The following is a 24,324-nucleotide window of genomic DNA, read 5'->3' on the forward strand; positions in this document are numbered from 1 at the left end:
GTTACTTTCAAAATAAAAGTATTTACGCGGCAAATGATTGAGACGCGAGTGGGCAAAACGGAAACAATGCTTTATTTTGAAACGTTGAAAGCGGTCAGATGGTTTTGCGGGATGTTTTCAGCAGCGTGTTACTGATGGACTCCGAAGTTGGACAGATTGTCGGTGTTATCACGGACTCCAGGTCTAACAGGTACAAACAGACTCACCGGGTAACTTTACTCTGTTTTTAGCATTAAATAAACTTGAAGTCAGAGAAGCTTATGAACAACGTTAGCTTAATTTGCTATACTGGTAGCACTTGCAACACTAATGTAAACGTGCTGTTAAAGTTAAAGCAAAGGTTTGAAGTGACAGCGTCCAGAGTTTAAATGTGGTTTAACTGCACTAAACACAACAACGATAGCTGCAGCTGTTTGTTTGCTCTGTATGAAGCTAACAAAATGACCTAGCTGGCTAATTTTACGCTGTTATGTCTGTTGGCAAGGGAACTACGCAGTTTGTCTGCGTTATGTGCGTAACTCTAAATTCCGGGCTCTCAAGAAAATGATCCTGTCTTTATTGTTATTATTTTGATCACAATGACATCACATAGTGGATTTTCCTTTTTGACATTTCTCTGCCTGGAAGTTTTACATTTCACCTCACTAGTGACAATAAATACTCAAATAAAACATTTATACATTGCTGGTTAATCTTCCAGGTCAGGTCATGTTTATGTCAACAAATCTACTTTAAAGTTACTCGTGAATCTGCTGCTTGTTGGTGCATGACTCCAAGCCACCACTAGATGTCACCTTCGGGTATCTGATGGAATAAGTGCCTCTCACCTGTTGTCCCTGTGTGTTTGACAGAGTCATGAGAAGATGTCTTCATTAGTGTCCTACGAGGATTCAGAGTCAGAGGATGAATCACCTGCTTCTGTACAAACTGGATCCTGTGAACAAAGCCAGGACGTTGTGTTGTATAATAACTCAAAGGTGACACCCAGCGCTCAGGGTTTTCACCCAGACCCTGACTGGACATTGTTGGAACATCATGGAAACATCTCAGAAAGAAGCAGCTCCTCATTACACCCCCACCCACAACCCCATTTTGATCAGGGGATGAAATATTCCAGAAGCAGGGCAGCACAGCATAATCGTGTTGGAGATACTGCAGCTCCTCTGAGTTTACCTGCAACTCAGGAGAAGATCTCTCCACTCCAGTCTCTTCCTCACATGCCACAATGCTTTGGTGATGGTTTGAACCAGGCCAAAAGACACCACAGTGTCCCGTCTGGTATCAGACCGTACATCCCTAAGAGACAGAGACTTGCCACTTCAGTTGAGACTCAGGACCCAAAGCATTCAGCAGAGCATGTCCCAGGGATACGGGCCGGGGAAAACCAAGTTCTCTTTGATGTGTCTGCAAGAGTTGAGCCGTATCTCGCTCAGAAACCCGGCGCGGCAGGGATCCCGAGGAGGCTTCTGATGAGTCTGGGAGGACACCAGGGCCCAGTCAACACTGTGCAGTGGTGTCCTGTGCCTCATCTCAGTCATCTGCTGCTCTCTGCCTCCATGGACAAGACTTTCAAGGTAATGACAGCAGCAACAAGGGTATCACTGTCTTTAGAAATGTTGTGCAATGATACTTAAGATTGCTTAGACTGATGCAAGCCCAGAAAGAGGGTTTTCTGTTGTGCTGTTATGTCTGCACACGCAATTCTTACTTAATTCAAACTGGCTTATGCAATTCAAGTTTTAGTGATCTCTCTGATGTATTTTTTCTTGTGATAAAATGCTTTCTCATGCTGCGTGCTACATAATATGTGAGCGTGGTGGTCTGGAGCACGAAAATCCATCTATCAACACAGTTCCAGGCAGGTGCCAAGTGCATCGGGGAGGTCTGAGGGGATAATCACTTTACCTGACTTTAATTGGCATGGTGTTACAAGCAGGGGGATAATATCTGCCCTGCTGCCTCCATTTATAAGTGCACCATAAACCACTTTCTTTAGAATCATATCTGTCATTGTCAGTTGAATGTATGCCAAGACCTGTGGGACTTCCTGTTTCCCTTTTTTGTATTTCACACCAGAAAAAGTAATCCCTCATTTCCCAACTGTAAAGGTCAAGCAGTGCAGGTGTCTGCCTGTGACAAGATATTTCTCCCCCTGTACGAAATCTCCCAGCCCTCCCATATCCCGAGATGGATCTGAATAATTAACAATTTAAATATTCATCAGGTCATTTGCATAACTATACAAGTGCAGCAGCAGCATGGCAGCCACCTCTTTCCCACCTGGAAAGGGCTGTTTGGAGCAGATGGTGGAGACCCGTAGAGAGGGGAGGGAGAGAAAAGACTGTTTGCATGCAGGGATTTGTCTTCTTCTCTGTCTGAACCTGTGCTCTGTGAAACCAGGGGACAGAGGTGCATGTGATATGCTCTTACTTCTCTGTGCCATGCACTCCGACTGTGAAGTGTCAGTTATGAAAGCACCATGTGATTCAGATCTGACATGTTTGATCTAAAATGATTTAAAAAAAAAAAACACATTTAGCTCAGAAAACACAGTACAAGAAAGTGCAGGTTACCATAGCAACAATGTTGTAGCTTCTCACTGTGTTAACCATAGACTGTATATAAAGATGGACAACACGTTTTCACTTTTTCCCACTATTCAGAAATAAAGGCAAAGTATCCTGGACGCTGACATTTTCCACATTTTGTTTGAGTCTGAACAGCGGGAGGGTGGAGCCTGCTGATTCATATTCTCGACCAATCAAGTTTCAGCCTGTTTTAATAGCATTACATAACTTATTAAAGCCAAATTGACCAGAAAATGAACAATTGGACATACATAAATGACAGAAACCGTCCTTAAGAACATTTTATTTCACATGTATTTTTACTTTTTGGTTTTGTCAATGTCCCATCCACTAACATGGAGGAGGCAGGCCAATGACATGTACTGCTGTCAGCCATCTGGGGGCAATCAATTCATTATGGTTTCACTTTTTTGGAGCAGTCGTCTCATCCAACTTTATATACAGTCAATGGTTGAAACCAGTAAACTATTAATAGGACCTAACCATGCACTATACTATACTTTACTTTACTATATTATACTATATGTATATATATGTGTAACTAACAATTAGCAGTATTATTGATCATTTGTAGATTCATTTATTAACCTATTGGTGAGGCAGCAAATAACGTCCATAAAAATGTCCTTAACATTTTCTCACAACCCAGAGTATCTTAGGGGTGCAGCTAATGATTATTTATTTACATAAATTGATGAGGGGAAATTCCGGTGACATTGTTTTCTTGCTTCATTACAGCTTGTCATACATTATTCTTTTACTATCTCTTCATAGTGATTTTAATTATGTATTTCAGCACACAAGCTTTTCAGAGGAGCGGGGGGCACACACACAATGAAATCTTTACACACTCGCCCATGTGCTTCTTCACAGACATCCTTCAGGCTTCAGAGTCCTCTTCTTCCATCCTGTCTGTCAGTCCCTCAGAGGCAGAGGCAGACTATTATCATTCCAGCCTGTTTGCAGCCTCATGTTACCATGGCTACGGCAGGTGTAAGGCAGCGGTTTTAGGTTGATAACACAAATACCAATTTAGTTTTAATTACAGAGAGTAAGCAAGCAAGAGAAAGCAGATTACCCCAATGAGTCATCGCCGGGGATCCGCTCGGCGTGTCTGTTAAGTGGCCGGTGAAATTAAAGGGGATGCAAATCAACAAGCGCTCGTTCACACCCATGCACAGGTCTCACATTGTACGAAATTATTGCAATTGTGTGTGCATTGAATAGTGTTGTTAAGGGTGTATATCGTTTATGTCGTCATTCACAGCTGCCTGGAGACTGTGTAGTCAAAACAACCAAGTCTGTGTAAAGTTTAATGTTTTGTTTTGTGACAATAGATCTGAGCATCAGTTGCTGTTGAACAGATTTTTAAATTACCTTGAGGTGGCAGCGTTTCCCCAAGATCACACAATGGAGATTCAATTTTTGTTCCACAGTGAATGGAAATAGTTTTAATGGATATTTATCTTTTTAGATAGCAAAAGTTTATACTCTCGTCTCTGTTACTTCTTTTTTTCACCCTGGAGGCATCTCTGGCATTCTGTTTGTTAAACCGCTGCCTGCTGGATTGATATGTCACTGTCCCCTCCATCTATCTCTCTTCCCTGTCAGACTCCAGTGGGAGCCACAGCACTGCTCTGTGTATTTCATATGCTGTATGGAGGAGTCATCTTTAATAATGAAACAGAAAAAGGCAGAGAGGGAGCTGTTGCAAAAATCTTCAAAGTTCCTCTGTGATGCAAAAAATCATCATTAGTGTAAAATCTCACATCTCACCACAGTGGGCACCAGACCACCCACTGAATTTCAGGCCAGGCTTCAGGGAGACTCTTTTGTGCTTTAACCTGCCTTGACAGAAAATCTTTCATCTATATCAACACGGCTTCAATGAAAAAATGTCACAATATTGACCAGCTTGTTTGCCAAATGATTGTTTTTGAAACATTTTGGAAAAAACCCTGTCAAAATCGAAATTGGTTGAGTTGATTTTATTTTGTAACTAACAAACAAGTGGACAGTGGTGAAAAAATAACCTCTATGGTGCAGGTAACTATAGTAACTATCAATGTGGCTGAATAAGGTCTTTTTTTCTTATTGCACTTTATTGGCTCCATGATATCACACTTTCAACCAGCATTACATTGAGTTATTGATCTCTTCTGCTCTTTGTATGTAAAACCATTAAAGCCATAGCACTCACACGAAATGGATTTAAGGGGATATTCAAATGAAATTAGTCAAAATACTTAATTACAAAGTTTTCTTTTGCTTTTAAATCCTTTTTATTAGATACCTTACAATACATCAAATAGGATAATCCAGCAGCTTGAGAATCTACATAATAAAATTTAGATAATGCTAAGAATCTGAAAAACTATGGTGCGTTGGGTTGGTCAAAAGCAATGCCCCTGTAAACATGGGTAATCACAGTCATTATCAATTCTGTCATTTTATCCAGCAGCACTTTTGCTCAGTATTTTCATTTTCTTTAATAACAGTAGACTTTAGGAGAGGAAGGCTCATATGGAAAACCAGACAGCCTCTATTCACTAGTTCTTGTTCACACAGGAAAGAGTTTCAGAGCTGGAGTGCACATTACCTGCATCATTTGTGACAGCTCGGTAGAAAATTTTGATTTATTCATCAATTTTGTCTCTGTTCAGAGGCGAGAGCAGTGGCCAAGTCTGACCTCCGCGTGTAAACTGCCTTGAAAAATCGTCCAGGGCACAACAGTCCTTTCCACTTGTTTTTTGAGGAGGAAAGTACAGCATGTCTGACTTTTCTGCTCTTTTCCACTGCTTCTATGTCAGACTGCAAACATCAGGTTTGCTGTAAAGGAAACAAGGGTCAGTGTCATTGTTTCAGAAAGCACCTTTCCTCTCACACGACAGTGCTTGGTAAAAAGTATCTTACAAAGACTTAGAACAAATTACTTAAATAATCCTTTGAATTATTGGATTGTTTAGCAGCGCCAGTTCTCTTCATTGAAGCACACGCTGTGACTCCATGCAGTGGGAGCAGAACAATAAAATCTACTCCAGCTTGTGCACCGTCAGTGAAAAAAAATGACTTTGTTGCTGCTGTCGATTTGTGTTTGTGACTCTGGCTCGATGCGATGTGTCTGTGCCCGGCAGGTGTGGGACGGAGCAGAGAGCGGACGGTGCCTCAGGGTTTACACCTGCCATTCGGGAGCCGTGCGTGATGCCTGCTGGACCCCCTGCGGGCGACACCTCCTCACTGGGTCATTTGACAACACGACTGTGATCACAGACGTGGAGACGGGTGAGCGGCATCACTCTTCTTTCTGCAGGTTTCGAGAACACAATGAAGCAAAGCACTAGATTTACTTTTTGAAGTGTGTCATTGTGACTTTGTCCTAAACTGAACTCGACATCAGATACAACAACGCATTTGTCCACAGTCCTCTGCTTCTCACCAGAACAGCTGTGATGTGCCTTTATTCTTCAAATAATGAACGATTTACATTTATTTAATTTAAACTCAGCTTGAACAAACAGTCTCCGAGCAGATTGCTGTTGTTGTGGGAAAGCAGAGCTCCTTGGAAACTTGACTTCCTGCAAATTTAAAGTTAGTTTAGTAATTAATGTGTGGATTGTCTTTAAATTGCCTTGGGTCACAAAACCTGTTTAAACCTATTGTATAAATTGCAAAGCTCTCTCTCTCTGTAGCCATGACCCATTTCATCCATCACCACTTTCTAAATCCACATTTCTTAAGAGAATACATCACAAAGACTCAGCCAAGAAATGACAAATACTTTCCTCTAAATGAAAATGAAGCCACCATTCTTGTTGAGCCCAGCCACTTTTGAACATTTGCAGCTATAGTAATGTTTGCCAGTACTTTATCACAATGCATCTTAACGGTTTAACATTATTCTGTTTAAGCATTAACAGAATAATATTATTTTATTTTATTATCAAATACTCATCAAATATTGGCATTTATTATTGTTATTTGCTATATTTAAGATAAGATAAGATTGGATGAGCATATATATTTACACCTTGCAATTGTATTTTCATTTCTTCATTTCATTGTGTGCGGTGAAGACCTGAAAAAAAAATCCAGTGACACTGTAGGGAATCATCCGTCTCATGTAGGGAGAAGCCTCTAAATTAGGTTGGATGGAAGCAACGTGCCTCAGTGGAGACGGACGCTAAATGGGCCACATCTCTCTCTTTCTCCACACTTAACTTTCTGAAAACATTTATTTTGTGACATTTTTGTCCACACAACCTCCACTTGGAGTCAAATCCACAGGCTCATTATGTTTGCTCTTGCTTCTGCGTGATCATACCAAGCTTTTTCAAGGTAAAGCTTATATTATGCAAAGCTAGGATGGAAGCATTTCATTCCGACAGTCAACAACACGTAGACATTCTTGTTCAGTAACTAGAATGAATTCTAGACACCTGAATTCAAAATATGTGTAAGAATTATTTGCAAAATTGATCAGATTGAAGGAATAATTTACAGCCTCGTATTTGTGCATCATGTGACGGTGACAGTTAGTTCAAAACCACCGCAGAGAAGCTGGACAAAATGAGCCCAACAGCACACAACAGACCTTGTTTTGAAGCCCTGTGGCATCTACATCTCCAGGGTCAACACGATGCTGTGATGACTTGCTGCCGTTTGCACTTCCCCTCTCAGCATGTCTGTCAATACTGCCAATAAAGCCTACGGATAATAGCTTGGCCAGCCCATTAAACACACAGGCAGCTCCAGGAAGGAGATCAATAATGGATACATCACCACAGGAGCAGCCACTATGACCTTATACTGCAACGTCACCTACTACAACCATAAACAAACAAGTGTTTATTTTAGGTACTTTACACTTTGGTAGCTGCCAGTGCTTTGCTCAGCACAGTAGGACGTCCAAGTAGGTTCAGACTTACAGCTTTGAAGTAAAGTCACAAAGTAAAGCCCTCACATGTAAATCACAGTCCTTTATTTTAATGACGTTTTATTATTCATACTCCTGTTCCCTCACTCTGCCGAGGAGGTCATGTTTTGACACAAACCAATCAAACTTGATGAGTATAAAGAACACAGAGGCCAGGCTAGATGCATAATTTGTCTCATAATAATTTAAATACAGCCTAACTCTGGTCCTCATCACAACATGGTAAAGCTGCGAATCTCTTCTTTTTAGAGGATTTACATTCCTGACAAAAACGATCGGGCTACTCAGGTGTTGGCATAATCATGGATATTTAAAAATTTGATGAAGCTCCCGACATTGATGCAGCAGGTGTGCTATCACTCTCTCTACTAAGCTTGATGGGACACTGAGAGGGCTGAGTGTTTTCCATGTCGGAGTGTAATCAGAGTTAATGTGATCTTTACACTCTTCACAGTAATGTAGAGTCTCTCAGCTCTAACAAAGAACACAGCTTGTTCACTAGAGGCAGCAGGCCCTTTAATGATCAGCAGGAGTCTTGTAGGACACCTGACCCCCTATTTCACCAGTGTACCCAACTAAATGCTGCAGCGCTCTATATGTTTACACACAATTGCAATTATTTGAGACCTATTGCATTCAGAATAGTGTGTGGGCATCTCGGCAGTTATCCCTGTGTCTGCTTTAGTTTGTAGAGTCTTATTTCCACTGCTCGTGGGCCACAGCTGAATAGCAATTGTAGCGGGAGAGGAAGATATATGGAGGGAGTGTAGGTTAAAAGGCATAATGCAGAGAAAGAGAGAATGGAAGAGGAGAGCAAGAATGCTGGAGGAAGAAATGAAAAGGGGCAGAATAAATCCAGAGAATGAGAGACGCAGAGAGTAGGAGTTGGGGAGTGGAATAAATGAATTTCATCTGTAGGGCATTAGTGTGAAGTGGCAGCTGTTGTCCAATGCTTTCCCTGCTGTCCTTGGGAAAGCTGATTGGTGGAGGTTGGCATAGGAAAATATTCCCATATACCCCCACGGGCTCCCACAGTTTGGCGTGTCAGATCATGCATGTGTATGCAGGACTCGAGTCATCTGTCCAGATCCCTCCAGGCGCTGGCAGATAGAAGACTGTCCTTGCTTTTTCAGAAAAAACCAAACAAACAATAATACACAAAGATGGTGGCAGTGCTGGAGTGGGCATTAGCCCTCACCTCACTTTGCCTCTGCTGAATCATATTTGATGAATGTTGCTAAAGGCTTTAACAATAGTTAGGTTCTGAGGTGGAGCTTGCACTGCATTACTTTGAAAGATGAGCCACGAGCTACACGTGGCAGCTGTACAAGGGCAAAACAATAAATCACAGTGTGGTGCTGAGTCTGGGGTCATTTCACAGAAAAAGATTTGTTTAAAACATATGTTTGAGCCGGCTGTGCAACCCACGAGTTCCTTATTCCTTTACACAGTAAAACTTATATTCAGTTAGTTTTTGCACTGTATTTTTGTTATAGGCCTCTTGTTTAATAAATGGGTAAGGGTTTTGCTGCAGTTACATCAGATGCAACACTGTAAAAAAGTATTTTATACATCATAGTTTTATGTATTTTACTACTGCAGTGCTTGTTAGTCATCCTTTTAAAGTTTATTGAACAAACAACGTGTCCAGATTCCACTTAATTCAACATTTGACTTCCTCCGGTCCTTAACGATACACATTCCAAGTGTGACGTCGATACGAGGAACAGTTCTTAAGATATGCATTCCACATATGGACAGGCAGCGTTTAGATTTATAGATTGCTACAATAAAGTGATTTTAACTTGCACAAACTTAACTAAGATATTAGTACAATATAATTCTCTTAAGTGTGCACATAAGTTGAGTCATTTATTGTGTAATATTTTATCAGGTTAACAGGAAAACATCAATCTTTGGATACTTTTGTTTGCAAAACCTGCCGCCTGTATTTAAAAGAATGAGTCAATAGCTTGACTCAGTTTTTGCAGCCACTGTTTTCCACAGCCAATAAAGTTTGAACAATACTTTTCATAAACACTGAAACAATACAGTGTGCACAATGAATGCATTTTCAAACACATTTTTCATTTTGCCTTATCCCCACCTTCTGGCTGTATGGACTCAGGAGAATTAAGCGTAGCTCGCCCGGAGACGATGCAGCAGCAGCAGCAGCAGCTCACACACAGGAGCTTTTACTCCAAATGCCACCGGCAAAGCAGATCTGCATTGTGACCTAGTTTGAAAGCTTCATTTTGCAATGGTTACCTGCTCGATTGAAACAGCCTTTACCCTGTTATGTGACAGAAAATAGAAACAGACCCTTGTTTCAAAAAGATGATGGGTTCATTTATAACTTCTATCAGTGCCAATCATCGACAACAGAGTAAACGTGATCTAAGAAGCAGCCAACATGAAATAGAAGAGGTTCTCAGAGGTTTATGAATGCAGTGATTTTTTAGCTTTATACAATTTTTTTAATGTCATTTTACCTCTCAACTGTCCTGTCTCCCTACTGCCTCCAGGACTTTTTTATATTCAGCACATAAGTCTGTCAGTAGTCACGTCTGTCACCCACAACTCTGGGAAAAAAAGAGTGACGATTCCTCTTGTTTACACTTTTAGACTTTGTTTGCTTGTTTTGAATGGAATCTAATTAAGCTCATGAAACTTGAAAACTATTCAAGCTCAAATAATCAGAAAGAGATGCTTCCATCTGATTGAGATGCTTTGGCTTCACTTTTGATGAGCAACCGCATCGTCCATCTTTACCTACAGTCTATGGTCGTGATCATTAGCCATAAAAAAACTCACTGTTGCCAAAATTTGTGGAGTTTCCTTGGTTTATAAAACCTTCTGTAACATTCTCGAATGCAAACACATAAAAAATATTTCTTACCCTCTTGTTTACCATGACTCTGCACATACTTATTGTGAAACACAAATACAAATTGCTTTTCAAAAATACCAAGTTATGTGCTCCTAACCTTTCCTCTTGTACTGCAACAGCACAGTGTGTTGGGGGATCTGGTAATGAGGCAGAATATCATTTCATCTGCTTCCCTCTGCTCTGAGACGCTCATCCCTGCTGTCCCAATCACCCTTAATGTCCTCGTCTCTGTCCTCCTCCGCTGTGTGTCAGCTCTGCAGTGCGATCACAGCTCTTTCACAACTACAAAGTCGACCACAGCGAGGGAGGGACAGATCACTGCAGTCTTCCCTTATCACCCCTCTCAAGCCAACTAATTAATCTTACTTAATTAAAACACGACTAGGCCCCAGTTATTATGAGGGGACTGTTGGTTCCTCGTCATCTTGCCAAACATGAGTTTAAACCCTTGATGACAGATCTTCCCCGTCATTGCTAGGGGTAAGCCAATTAAGCGGGATGCATGAGTCTGATGAAATTACACATAATAACTTGGAATCAATGCAGTTGAATCTGGGAGCGAGCTGCTCCTGCATTAGGTTTCATCCTTTTAACCAGACTTTGTTGGAAAATCCTGGAACACGTGTGTAATAAAGAGCGTTTCAGTTGCGGCCTCAGCCTGTTTTGGAGGTTGTTTCGTCAGAGAATTAATGAGGAGCCGTTGAGCCCTGAGGGGTGCTGCTTTGCATAGCCTTCGACAGAGTTGCCGGCTCGTCGTCTGATTCCTCGTGTAGCTGTCTTCGTGGTTTCCCACAAAACACTTTTTTGGTCGCACCCTGTCAGCCCTAATTATATTTAATCCCCTTACTGTTTTTGTTTTGTTTTTAAGTGTGCCATCCTTTAATTGATTTAGATAAAGCCGCCTGTAGCCAAAACAGTGTTTTCTTCTTTTCGACGTCGCTGTGTCAGTTTAGATTATCTTAGTTGAGTTTGAATCAAGTTGCTTTTCAGACGCTGATGTCCATGAAGTGATGCTGTCACCCACAACTCCTAAAAAAAGGATTCTTGTCGCTTACACTTTTTGGTTTTAATGCTAATTAACCACATATAGTATAAAACTATACAAGCTCAGATAATCAAGGAAAAGATGGGTAGGTTGATTGTACTTTGTTTAAAAGGTTATTGTGTGTGTGCAAAATAAAATAAACTGTATATAAAGGTGCAATCGTTACATCCCAACCGATGTGGATTTTTTGGGACAGATACATAAAACGAAAAAAGTCATTTTCAAATACAGACAGAGAAAAGTAACTGAGGCTTGATATTTTATTGTTTTTGTGTTTAAGTTATCGACGTCACTGTGTCAGTTTAGATTATCTTTTTGTCTTGAGTGTTAAAGTCAAGCAGCTTTTCAGACGCTGACGTCTATGAAGTGCTTCTGTCTGGAAAACACAGACAGGCGCTGGCACATATAATGCAACCTGCACACTAAGTACCAACAGCCATGCAGTCCTCTCGGTCAGTCCTATTACCTCCCATCATCAGAGAGTTAGGCTCACAGTTCAGCTGCTGAACAGACCTCGGACATCGAATGATAAAGAGTAAAAGATGTGTTTTATCACAAGAAACTCTCCACAGGTTTGTGTGAAATCATCTAAAGTTCCTTCTTGTGACAGGAACATGTTTGATCAGAAACTGAAGCCTTTAAACAAGCGGATCCTTCCTCTGACCTGATATGATCAGAGAAGGCGTCTCCTTGTTTCATTTCATTCCTTCATGAATTTCAAGCATCGCTCTGAGTTGAGAACACTATCTTCAGCAGCAGATTTACTGTATCTTTTTTTATTAGTGAGTTTGTTTTTGAATCGTTCTCTTTATCAGCAAAGGCAGTGTATCGGTGTGTATCCTCACACCGAGCTCAGTTAACTAAACAAAGAGAAGTTTCAAAAGAATATGTATCACAGAGGAAATGTAGTTGAAACATATGTTGTGTACAGTTCAGTCTGGAGAGCCAGGGGTCAGAGTTGAGCTAAAGATTTGTTCCTTAGCTTAGTAGGCAACACACTCAGGTGAAATCACTTCACAGACACACTCACTTACAAGGTGTCTCATATGTTTTATATATAACCCTCGACTGGTTGGATACACATTAAATCCAAAATGTGTGCCTACAGGAGCTAAATAATCACACAGTGGAGACAGTATTATTTCATTTAATACTGTCCATTGGATTTTTTAAATCTCAAGTGAAGGATGTGTTCCTGAGTTATAAATATTAACGGTACGGTGGTAATCTTTCTGCTTTCAGTTGATCTTTCTTTTTCCTGTTTCAGGAAAATTGAAAAGGATCTGACTATTTTCTGAATCCGCGGTATTGTTTATCAGAGTTAAAATTAGTAAACGACTCTTAATCATAAGAATTTTCGCTGTTATCACAAGATGTATGTCTTATTCCAACCATACTTCAGTTAGTCGTACATCATCTAAAAGTTCAGTGCTGATGAAAGATTTATTCTTTCAAAGAAGCATCGATCTTATTCTCCCGTCTTGTTTCTATGTGTGCAGGGCAGCAGAAAGTGAAATTTGACAACCAGTTCAAGGTGATGTGTGCGGTCCTGCATCCCAGCAGCCCAGATGTGTTCCTGTGCGGAGGTCACAGTTCAGTGGTCAAGGCCTGGGACTCTCGCAGCTGCAAGGTCAAACTTATTAACCTGCTATCAGTTTATCATTCTTATTGACTCTGGTTCACCGAATGTTGTTTGACCTTTTATAAATGTGAGCTGTATATTTTAACACAAGCTCCTCATTCACAACTCCCTCCTGCACACACTGACAGTTACACACCAGTACAAACAAGGTAGTCCACGTTTGGCCCTGTGCAATGAACTGTGCTATATTTCACTTTGAGGATCATACTGCTGCATACAGAGGAGGAACACTGCAGGTTATCGCACTAATTATTCAAAGCAAATTTCTCAAATTGTTCCTATGAAACTGCAGCATAATATTGCTATTAAGTCTAATGGACTGTTTTATATGTTAATCCTATTTACTTCCTCAGAATCTGAAGGCTCACATGTAATTTCTACTCTGTGGCAAACTGAATCGTCTCCCAGCAGGGTTTTATGTTTAATACAGCAGGGAATGCCTCTGCCTGTTTGTGTATGTGTGAATTGCAGTGTGCACACAGACCTGTGCTCAGCAAGGCTGTTAATGCTGGAGAGTCTGAGCTGCCTGTCAGTCTTAGCCATAGACTGTATATAAAGAGGTCTTAGCCCTGTGTGTGTTTGTGTGTGTGTGTGTGTGTGTGTGTGTGTGTGTGTGTGTGTGTGTGTGTGTGTGTGTGTAATTACCCCCACTAGATAATCTAGAATGTTGTTCAGTAAGTGCACATATCTCCTCCGAGGGCCTTAAATTCAATCAAGCAGTGGAAAATACACACATTTCATGAATTATTCCCTGCAGGGTCTTTTCCATGGGGTCTTAAAAAGTTACATGCAGTCATCTGAATTTTAGGCCTTAAATCCTGTATATGTTAAAATATTAGGTCTAAATTAGGTCAGTTCATTTAACGCTACCTCTGTCGTGCTGTGAAAATATTTTTTCTCTTTAAGAGAAATGTTTTGGCACCATGCACAGGTTATGTTTTCACCCCTGTCCCCAAAACAGAACTTGACCAGCTCACTCACAGACACAACGTTAAACAGTCTGTCTAAAAAGCCTCATGAACTGGATGCATGATGTTCATGTTGAAGTTCTTTGTAAAGAGCAAAGATTATTAAGTTCAGGTTACACAGCAGAACTAGAGCAGCTGCAGACAGTTTGGGCTGAAGAGTCATCATGGTGTAATGTACCATGTAGTTTCTTGCCACTCGCTCTGCAGCTCTGAAATTAAACCTAATCCGATCAAGCACCCTGAGTTAATCTGATCTGATAAGACTGGCTGAGCAATGACGGGTGTAAATAAACCATTCTCTACATCAACACCGACTCTCCCTCGATGTCTTCTCTCATTTACTACAGTTGAACCATACATTGTTTCTCCTGCTGCTTTATTGGTTTTAAGTCTCTTTAAGCTTTTGTTGTTCATTTTAAGATGCTCAAGACAAGACTTTCTTATATATGAATTAATTGCTGAAAAAAATCTAAGACACTGGCAGCGAATCACAGGTCTGTGAACAACTTACTGTTTTTTATCTGTAATCAACAAAAGTCCTAAGTGATATTTGTAACTAATTACCTGTACAGCAGCAACTCACCTCATCTGATAGACCATTAGTTCTACTAATGTACTGTACTGATTTTTTAAGTGACATCAGGTCAAGTGATTGTGAGTCTTTCAAAGCAAGAAGTACAAACACTTGGTTCTAGTTTGGTCCAGAAGTTTCTCTTCTTTCTGTTAATTGCTTTTTCTGAGCTGAGAGTCATGGACATCATTCAAACTAAGAAAATACTGTCAGCACATGTTCTGTTAAATTAGACTAAATATACTGAGAGTGGTACAATAACTTTTTAACCCTTCCTACTGCATTGTTGATTGATAATGCTAATTTCTTTTGTGTTTTGTGTGTGTGTGTGTTTCCAGATAGTTAAAATGTACAAAGCAGGGATCCAGCAGACATTGGACATCCTGTTTCTCAGAGGCGGTCAGGACTTCATAACCACTTCTGACTGTGTGAGCAGAGACTCTGCGGACCGAACCCTCATCGCCTGGGACTACCAGACAGCAGCCAAGCTCTCCAATCAGATCTACCATGTAAGAGAAATCTCTCTGTGAATGAGAAAGAAAACATTCAGTGCTGATTTGCACAATACATTAAAATGGTCTGCTTAAAAACTTAAAGGTCCAGTGTGTAAGATTTAGGTGAAAGGGAATTATTTGCAGATATTTAATGTAAAATAATCCTCATGATGTTTTCACTGGTTCGTTTCATCTAAATTGTATGAATTGTGGTTTTCTTTACCCCAGAAAAGACCCTTTATATTTAAATACCTTATATTTACATTGAGGGGACCCTCTCTACGGAGGCTGCCATGTTTTTTACATTAGTCCAGTCTGGACAAACTAAACACCTTTTGAGTTTTTATGACAATTAAAGGCTGCAACAGGTTCTTTTTCATGTTTGGAAGGAGAGGGTGAGGTGAGGGGTGTTCAGCTGCAACATGCAACTTCAACACTAGATATCTCAAAATTCTACACACTGTACCTTTAAGAAACTGTTTGAATTTTAACAAGCAAATCACATTTTCCTTCTAAGCTAGATTCCTGAAAATGTGTGAACCTCCTGGTGTTGGTAATGAGGCATGAGGAGCTGGCAGACTTTGACAGTTACAACAGTGTTGAAGGAAGTAACTGCCTCCTGTTTTAAATATGTTTTTAATAACCTTTCTGCTATTCGTGTTGAATAAATTCACATTTCTAAATCAGTGTTTCTGCAGCTGAACTAAGATTTTATTGTATGTTAGATGAAGTCTGAGTCGACCTTAAATTCTTCAAACTAGTCTGAATCAAAGACTGTAAATAAAGAAGGTCGACACATGAAGTAACAGAAAATTCATGCAACACAATATAATTCAATCTATTAGAACAGTGTCCTCACTGAATTACATGATAGTGTTTCGTCCACTGTGCCTCAGAGCGTAAGGCTTCCGCAGATTAATAGACTAGTTAACATGTGACTGACTCGATGATTTGTATTAGCAAGAAAAGGTCAAACAATGAATAAAATCACCCATTGGATTTTTCCCTTCCTCTCATTTTGCCATCAGGAGCGATACACGTGCCCCAGCCTGGCTCTCCATCCGCTGGAGGACTCCTTTGTGGCCCAGACCAATGGGAACTACATGGCGGCATTCTCCTCCCAGCAGCCCTATAGAATGAACAAGAGGCGACGATACGAAGGACACAAGGTCAGTAACGACTGTTGCCTCTGGGATGAGGATTCATGTGGGGGCTTGATCAATAAAACACCATCGGATGTAAACACACAACTTTAGCACAAAACAGTAGAGGCAGAACAACGTATACGCACAGAAACACTCATCGTAATCTGCAGCTCATGTAGATCCACAGTCTGCAGAGTTTTCTTTTCAGTCTCCTCACCCCAAAAGAAACACAGTATTTTAACAGAATATATCTGTAGATTATAAACATCACTGGAGTCCAGATTGTTGATTCTAGAAAATTCCAGAAATGAACAGTAAACAAAAATAATATCTTGCACTGAATCCCCTGTTCTTTCTTTTATTTGCCACAAAATAAAACTGAAAACATAAAATAGGTTCATGAAAGAGTTCCATGTAATATTTCTCTTCTCTACATGCATCATTTCTTTCTTTATATACAGCGACACAGATCAAGAACAAATATCTTCGGCTTCAGCTGATTGAGTTCAACAAATAAAGTTGATATCTTCAAAAAATCTTCTCATGATCAAATTTCCTCTTCAGACTGTTTTTACTTCGCTGCTGCTTCACTGAAGAGAAAACGACACCATCTCACTCCTCCACTCCATTAAACTGCTGCGTAGTTCCACTTGTGTTTGAAATACTCACTAAGCACATGTGCTTTATGCCAGGAACACCGTGCTCCCAGTACATTCACACCAGGAATCTGAAGTGTACAGTCTTGTCACAACCCACTGAAGTAGTTGGGGTTTAAGAACCTTGCTCAAGGGCACACCAGAGGTGATAATTAGGGATGTGGAAGTGAATCTCTTTTTATTCTAGAGTATCAAGCATTGAACTGACAAACGTCTGATCACATGCACTTCATTTCTCCAACATGTCTGCTATAATCCATTCTGCTGACATTTTATTCAATTTTGTATTAATAAATTATAACTAAATAGTGTATATTTTTGTTCCCTAGGTGGAGGGATATGCGGTGCAGTGTGAGTTTTCTCAGGATGGAACCATCCTTGCCTCGGGGAGCGCCACCGGCTCCGCTCACTTCTACGACTACCACAACGCCCGGGCGCTGCACACTCTCCACGCACACAGCCAGCCCTGTCTGTCTGTGTCGCAGCATCCCGTCCTGCCCGCAACTGCTGCCACCTGCGACTGGGCCGGCGAGATCAAGATCTGGCACTGACGACACAAGAATATGAAGCGGGGAGAAAAAAAATTAAGACGGAGCAGGTTAGCCAAGATGAAGATTGTATTAAACTCATGTGCACATCCATCCTCGAGACTTTATCCTCCTTAATCCCCTGGTATAAGATGATAAGAACCTTATCCACTCCCTTTGGAAAACAGTTTTTTAACACTGTGTATTTTAAAACCTCCCACACTCTCATTCCCATTGATATGAAATGAAACTATTGTGTTTACATGTTTTTTTTATATTTGGTCCAACTTGTATTGTTTTAATATCCTGAAATCATGAAGAGTCGCTCTGCATTAGATCAAAGGAAGTTTCTTTACAGTTCAAAGAGTGAACTATTAGAGTTTTATCTAAAGTGGTAGGCGATGGCAAAACCGTCTCGCCACACACACACAAAGTCAGTGCTTTTATTCTCAGCTTTCCACTCCAAACACAGCCAGGGGACATCATCATCGTTATTATGTTCATCTAGTTTTTGTCAAAACAAAAAGAAAAACATGTCTTTGGGCATTTTCTAATCACAAGTGTTTTTTATTGTGCATCCTGCGTACAAATCCCTCTTCCTCTGTTTGTTCTCCCCGGCCATGGTACGATTTCTTCCTTTCGCTCTGACAGCTCAGAGAATCACTGAGAACCACCACAGATCTTAAAACTTTAGGCAAAAAAAATAAGCTGATGTCTGTCAAAGCTCTGGCAGGTTCTTCCACAATCCTGCCAGTCGACAACAGAGCTGTGCAGACAGAAGCTCATGATCTTTTTTCACTGTCAAGTGGAATAGGCCTTAAAATACACACAGCTGTTAAGCGGAAAGGCAACTTCTAATGGCTCAATACTTTTTTCCCTTTCCCAGCCCCTGCAGTTGTTATTAGTCAATAAGAGTTAAATTAACACTGTAAAGGACGACTTAGCAAATTTCCCACTGTGAAACTGCAGTTTTTATGTAGTAGTTACTGCGTTTTAGTTGCTTTGCAAATGTAGTAGAAGATCCTTGTTAAATGTTTTTATCAGACATATCAGGAGAGAATAAAAAAAAGGCCTTGAAACCTCTGCCAAGGCCGAGTAGTTCCTTAAATTCAATCAAGCTGCACCAAACGACACTCTTAGATATCAGTGGCCTGAATGTGCCTGACTTTTTGTATCAAGATCCATGAATTATTTCCTTGGAAAATGGCAAAAATTTCAAAAAATCTCTGAGTGGGTGTAAACTCAGACTGCAGGAGAGCAGGCGAACATCCACAGAGATTCAAAATATTGATTTGTCCTTCAAAACTCAAGTTTCAACGCTTTAGAACGAGTTTCCTCTAACGTACTAACCAGTTTTTTCAGATCGAGAGTTTTCAAGGTTTCAAACTGGTAAAAATTAGAATTTTTGAAAATGTGTAAAAAGAAGAAAACTCAATCACAAAATCATGTTTTAAGAGTTAAGATTGTTTTTCAGCCTATTGAACATTATGCACTGCTTCAAAACTTAGATTCAATCATGCAAACATTTTTTTATTAGATTTCCGACTTTCAAGGTTTTTGGATTATTATAAATAAATAAATAAAGTCCAGAAATCATTTTATGTTACTCTTGTAATAATCAGTATTTCAAGAGTTGTAGATAAATAAAATCTATTTAAAAAGTAAAGAGATTGTTAAGGTTTTAGGTCTGTAAATACTAGAACCCTGAAATCACATTACACAAATAAAATAATATTTGGAGCTGTGCACTGTATTTCCCAACACCCGTCTTTATTAAGTAAATAAACATACAGAAAAAATATATAACCATGCATCAGACAGACACACATGTTGACATTTGGACAGCTGGCCTGTTGTCATGCAACAGAGCTGGAGGTAGGACAGGACAGAAAAACACTTCAGCCTCATCATTCAGGGTCAGAACATTCGATAAATAGAACATCAACTGAAAACTGCATAAAAATAGTCATAGTGTAATAACTGTGTATGCAGTATCTACATCTCTTTTTATACATTATGTCCACGACAAAAATACCATATATCCTCACCTCACCCCCCTTATCTGTACAGTGATTCAATTCAAACCTTTACAGTGAACCAAATATTATCTGAGACTGTTAGTGGCCTGTGTGTTGCAGTTTCACCTTCATATATGTCACAAGATCAATGAGAAGAGTAGCAGTTCTGAAATCTGAATAAACAACCTCGAGCCAGTTTCCAGATCTGCAGGAACGGGAGAGGTAGGAGCGCGGCGGCGTTCAGAGAAAGAACACTCGAGGGCAAAGCTGAGTTCCTTCCTGTCACCGTTCCTCTCAGATCTGTAGAGCTACACAGGCGGGAAGAAAACCTTCAACACCTGTCACACTGAAAGAGGCAGCACTGACATATTGTTTTTAATATTGTACTTTTGTCTCCATTGGGACTAGTGACGTTATTGTGAAGTAGCAGGGCAAACTTTCTATGTACGAACTGTAGATACACACGCTTTGTCTATTTTCACAGTGTTTTCTCTAAAATAGCCTAACTGAGCATGCTGGTGTAACAACAACACACCAACTGTACATTCTCTTTAATAAGCTTTGTTTAGTTTTTTCTTTTAACAACCTGTTCAGTTTCCTCGGCTCCTTTTTATGCAGACTTTGCAGATCTACCTGGTGAGTTTTCCCTATTAGTAATTTCTGCTGAAAACAAGAAGCAGCACTTTAGTTTTTGTGTTACCAGGGCCAACGATGACGAGGAGTCTGCAGAAACTCGGCTGCATGAATTGTAGACGGGAATTAATCCTCGTCATTCTGAAACGAAACAGATTCCAGATGAGATCTCCGCTGAAAAATACCCTCAGTCTACGAACAAGACTCAATCCTCCAAGAAACTGGACGTGTGTGTTATCTGACAGGAAGAACGTACGCTGTATGTAGTAACAGTAGCAGTAATTGTACACGTACATTAACAATACAGCAGATAAAGACCATATGTGCACAGTTGTTAGATGCTGTAAAGGAGACCAGTCAGTCCACTGAACAGGATTAAGGCAATTTCACAAGTGTCCTGGTTTATTTGTATATTTGTAACTACTGAGAAATTTCAGTCTCACATTTCAACTTATTCTGATATAAAAATAAGAAAAAAATTACAGCTGAGTTTTGCTAAAAATCTTGGCAGCTCATATCTGGATCTATTATGCTTTAATTTATGTGGTTTCATTTCTACTGAATGTACATTGTTTTATTTGTGCATTTCTGGCAACACTATAATTAATATATAGACTTTATATATATTCAGATCTATTATTCTAACAAACTAAATTAGGGTTTTTGAACTTTCAACCTGTGAAATCTAACACTAGTATAATTTGTGTCTTGTTATGTGTTATTTTCCATCATTAGTAATATCTTTTAAGCAGCCAATTTAGAAAAATATTCATGAAACATACCCTTCCCTTTCAGATAATGTTCCCATGAGAAACAATTTAGCTAAAAAACTTTTTTTCATCTCACCTATGTGCATTGTACAGCATCTTTAACAGAATTAGGATAAATCTTTTTAACAGGTTATTTGCAGGGTATGTATCAGATAAACTCTCCCAAACATGAGTAATTAATGTTCGTCCATTACATGCACTTTATTTATTATCTTTTCTGTGTATACTAGAGCAAGAGTTAATGGTCTTTTGCTGATTTTACTAACAGTACTTTACACCAAAATAAGAGTAAATTGTCCACAGGTCTGCGTTGAATGTCTCAGTGAACTTTATCCGAGAGGCTCTTATCATCCTCCTCAGTTAAAAACATTGAATAGCTGGTCTCAGGTAGCTACACCGTGTGACACACAATAGAAAAATTGTTGCAGGCTGTATGAAACGTGCCTTGGCTAAGAGATACATGAAACAGCAACATCTTAATATCCCATCACACCAAGTATGTTTGCTGCAGGGAGACATACAGTACAGTAAGTTAGGAATCATCATCATCGTCATGCATAAAATGAAAAGCTCTCTTCCTGGGTTCAGTTCAGCAGTGTACCGTACAGCTGTGCCTTGGTCAAACTGTCCTTCCTCGTCAGTCCCGTGCTGCCAAATTTTTGGTATCTTAGAGAGGTCTTCTTTGGGAGTGCGGGGCCGACGCTGAGGGCGGAGCTGGAGCTCGGGCGAGGCCGGACGCTGGGTCGGGGGCTCGGGTAGTGTTGAAGACTCGAGGCCTCGAGGGAGCTGTGATGTAAGGACTCGGCCGAGCTGTCCGCGCTCAGATTTACGTAGTCCTTCTTGGCGCTGCTGGCCCCCATGCTGCTCTCCTTGTCTTTTGAGCTCCCTGAGAGGAACAGACTGCACTCTGAGTCCTGACTGTCGTCCTTGGCTCTGTACAGCATAGACGTTTTCTCCGGCTTATGGTGCTCCATCGGTTTAGGACTGCGGCTGGGCGAAGGGGGGCCCACAGCAAAACACTGGTCCAGCATGTGGCTATGGAAGACGTCATCTCCATCTTGGAAGCTGCTGTAGAGAGATCCCTTGACCTTACTGGAGGGGCCCATGGCAAAGTGGCGCTCAGAGAAGCTGTACGGAGAGACCCGCCCTGTGAGGTTACGATAGGAAGATGAGAAGGTGTTGATGTCTTCCACACTGAGCTGTCTCCAACGGCTGCTCAGGTCGTCCTCCGGGACCTGGATGTCACCCCTACTGTCCATAACTCGGTCACGAACTGGGCCCAGTCCGGTTGTAGATCCCATACTCTGGGAAGAGGCCAGTCGAAGGGAGCTGGAGTGGTATGGTTCACTGAAGCAAGAAGCCGTCCTCGTGTAGGCTGGTGACGTGCCCTTTTGCGGGCTCCTGGGGGCCGCCATGTGCTGGATGCTGTGGGACTTTGGGAAACTTGGGCTGTCTTTGTCATAGGAAGACATGCTTTTGCGCTCATAGTCACCACTGCCACCATCTCGCCAGTCCATGTAGAGCCCCTGGTGAGAGGAGGATAAAGTGCTGCTGGCAGTGCGCCCGCATCCACCACTCACTCCACCCTTCTCGTCTGATGCCAGGCTGAAGCTGGAGTAAGAACTGGAAGCAGGGAGGCTACCAGTCCCAAACTCGTGATGGTGGTGGAAGGAGGCTGAAGGTTCATGGGAGAAACTTCCAGAGTTGTACGCCTCTTCCTCCGGGTTGCTGTCAGTGGAGTTCTGGGCGTGGAGTTGAAGCAGCGCGGTGCCATGTAGGTCAACGCTCTGCCTGCGCTCCGTATCCTGCCATCGTTCGGGGCAGTAGAGAGCAGTATCGCTGCAGTACAAGTCCGAGGATTTATATGAAATGCGACGGTTCAGGTGATCAGTGCTTCCCGATCCTGTAAGAAAGACTCCGTCTGGCGGAAGTGGACTTGGCGAGCGTGTCACAGGGCAACTGCTTCCTGGTTCTGGCTTCTCCAGGACCTTGGCAATTACAGCCGCGGGCACGGCGTCAGTGTAATTGGTGTGGCACATTGCCATGGTGGCGCCGCTGCCCCGATTATGTTTCTCCATGTGGGAACTGATGCGTTCCTGAAAATCAACTGGCAGCTGGAAGACAGAAGACAGAAGAAAGAAGAAGCTTGATGAAGAAATGAAGTCAAAGAAAATCTACACAGAGGTTTGTTGTTGAATCTTGGATGCTGTCTTCAGATTTGATAAAAAAATCAAGTTTTAGTTTTATTCTGCATTTCTTTATAAAATTTTGTTGAGGATCTGGATTTTTTTTGTGAGATTCAACATTTTCATTGATTTTATGGATCTTGAGGGGGTTTCATGTTTGGTCTTGGCAGAGGTAAATGCTCTCTGAGCATCATTCTAGTTATTTTTACAATCAACTCTTCCTCAAACATATTCTGTGACCTGTTCCTCAAGGATTTCAATCTATAGTCATGGTTTAGAAAATAATTAATTCTTCCTTCACCCACAGAGTCCAGACAGGTCATGTATCTCAGGGGAAATGCACAACTCATTCCCTGTAACAAACCTTTCAGAAAATGACTTGTTCATTTATTTATTTGCCTTATTCCCGACACTATCGCATTTAAAATTTTTAATGGTTTTTTTCTGTTGTTTACTTATCTCAGAATTGTCATTCCATAAAACAGAACAAAGGAAGATTGATTAATGATGCAACAAAACGGTCACATCTCTACTTGACTTAAACATTTCCTCTTTTCAAATGTTCCCTGTCTTGTTTCTCTTTCAAGGACTCTCTCTCTCTTTTTCCTCTCCTGCTATCTTTCTCTCTTTCTTCACACAGACACATAATCTGGTTTGATTGGCTCACGTTTGAGGAAACTGTTCCTGTCAATTACAGACGGCCTCTTTGTGCCTATTAAAGCTGGTCGGGGTCAGAGGGAGCTTTTCTCTCCTCCCCTTCTTTATCTTTCATCTCTCTCTTCTTGCCTTCTCAACCAAAGAGCCCTCATTTCCTCTCTCTTCCTGTCTTTTTTCCAGTGCCTCCGTCTTCTTTTACCATCAAACACGTATCAGTTCCACAGGGAACGGCTTAGATTTAAATTAAACCAGTGCTCTGGGTCTCCAGCTGGGAATAGGAAAAAAACACATAAAATACTGACTTGGCTTTGTTAAGAAATAGAAGTTCGCCTCAACATAAAATAACCTGTATCTTTTAAGTCCAGGCTATTTTTAGCAGCCGCTGCCTCCTCGAGGGACTAGAGATGGAAAGTAGGTGAGGCTGTGGGGGGAGACAAGTCAAGTCAGTTAGCTCAGCATTAGCTGCTATATGAGGCAAATCTTAATTAACAGTCACATAGTTCTGCAGAGTTAATCCATGTGACAGTGTCCACAGGTCTGATTGAAGGAAGTGGGTTAATGGTGTATAATGGAACTGGCGTTTGCTATTTTAGGGGTTCCA

The 24,324-nt window shown here is 40.9% G+C and overlaps 2 protein-coding genes across 4 annotated transcripts in view; one reads left to right on the forward strand and one right to left on the reverse strand.

Annotated features, from left to right (window-relative positions):
• The first annotated feature begins 41 nt into the window (after positions 1-41).
• Positions 42-18,016, forward strand: wdr25 (WD repeat domain 25). Its single transcript, XM_020084550.2, has 7 exons — positions 42-190; positions 852-1,574; positions 5,723-5,870; positions 12,956-13,086; positions 14,976-15,146; positions 16,160-16,300; positions 17,262-18,016. Exons 2-7 carry the CDS (start codon positions 864-866, stop codon positions 17,481-17,483), a joined length of 1,524 nt encoding a protein of 507 aa, XP_019940109.1. The 5' UTR covers positions 42-190; positions 852-863; the 3' UTR covers positions 17,484-18,016.
• The window catches only part of LOC109627987 (brain-enriched guanylate kinase-associated protein), a 42,226-nt gene continuing 35,654 nt past the window's right edge, over positions 17,753-24,324 (reverse strand). For all 3 annotated transcript variants that reach the window (XM_069536032.1, XM_069536033.1, XM_020084830.2), the window contains exon 7: positions 17,753-22,994. In XM_069536032.1, the coding sequence (XP_069392133.1) occupies positions 21,465-22,994 (1,530 nt within the window). In that variant the 3' untranslated portion in view covers positions 17,753-21,464. The remainder of the gene's footprint in view (positions 22,995-24,324) is intronic.

This window comes from Paralichthys olivaceus, chromosome 12 (genome assembly GCF_024713975.1).
Source record: "Paralichthys olivaceus isolate ysfri-2021 chromosome 12, ASM2471397v2, whole genome shotgun sequence".
NCBI lineage: Eukaryota > Metazoa > Chordata > Actinopteri > Pleuronectiformes > Paralichthyidae > Paralichthys > Paralichthys olivaceus.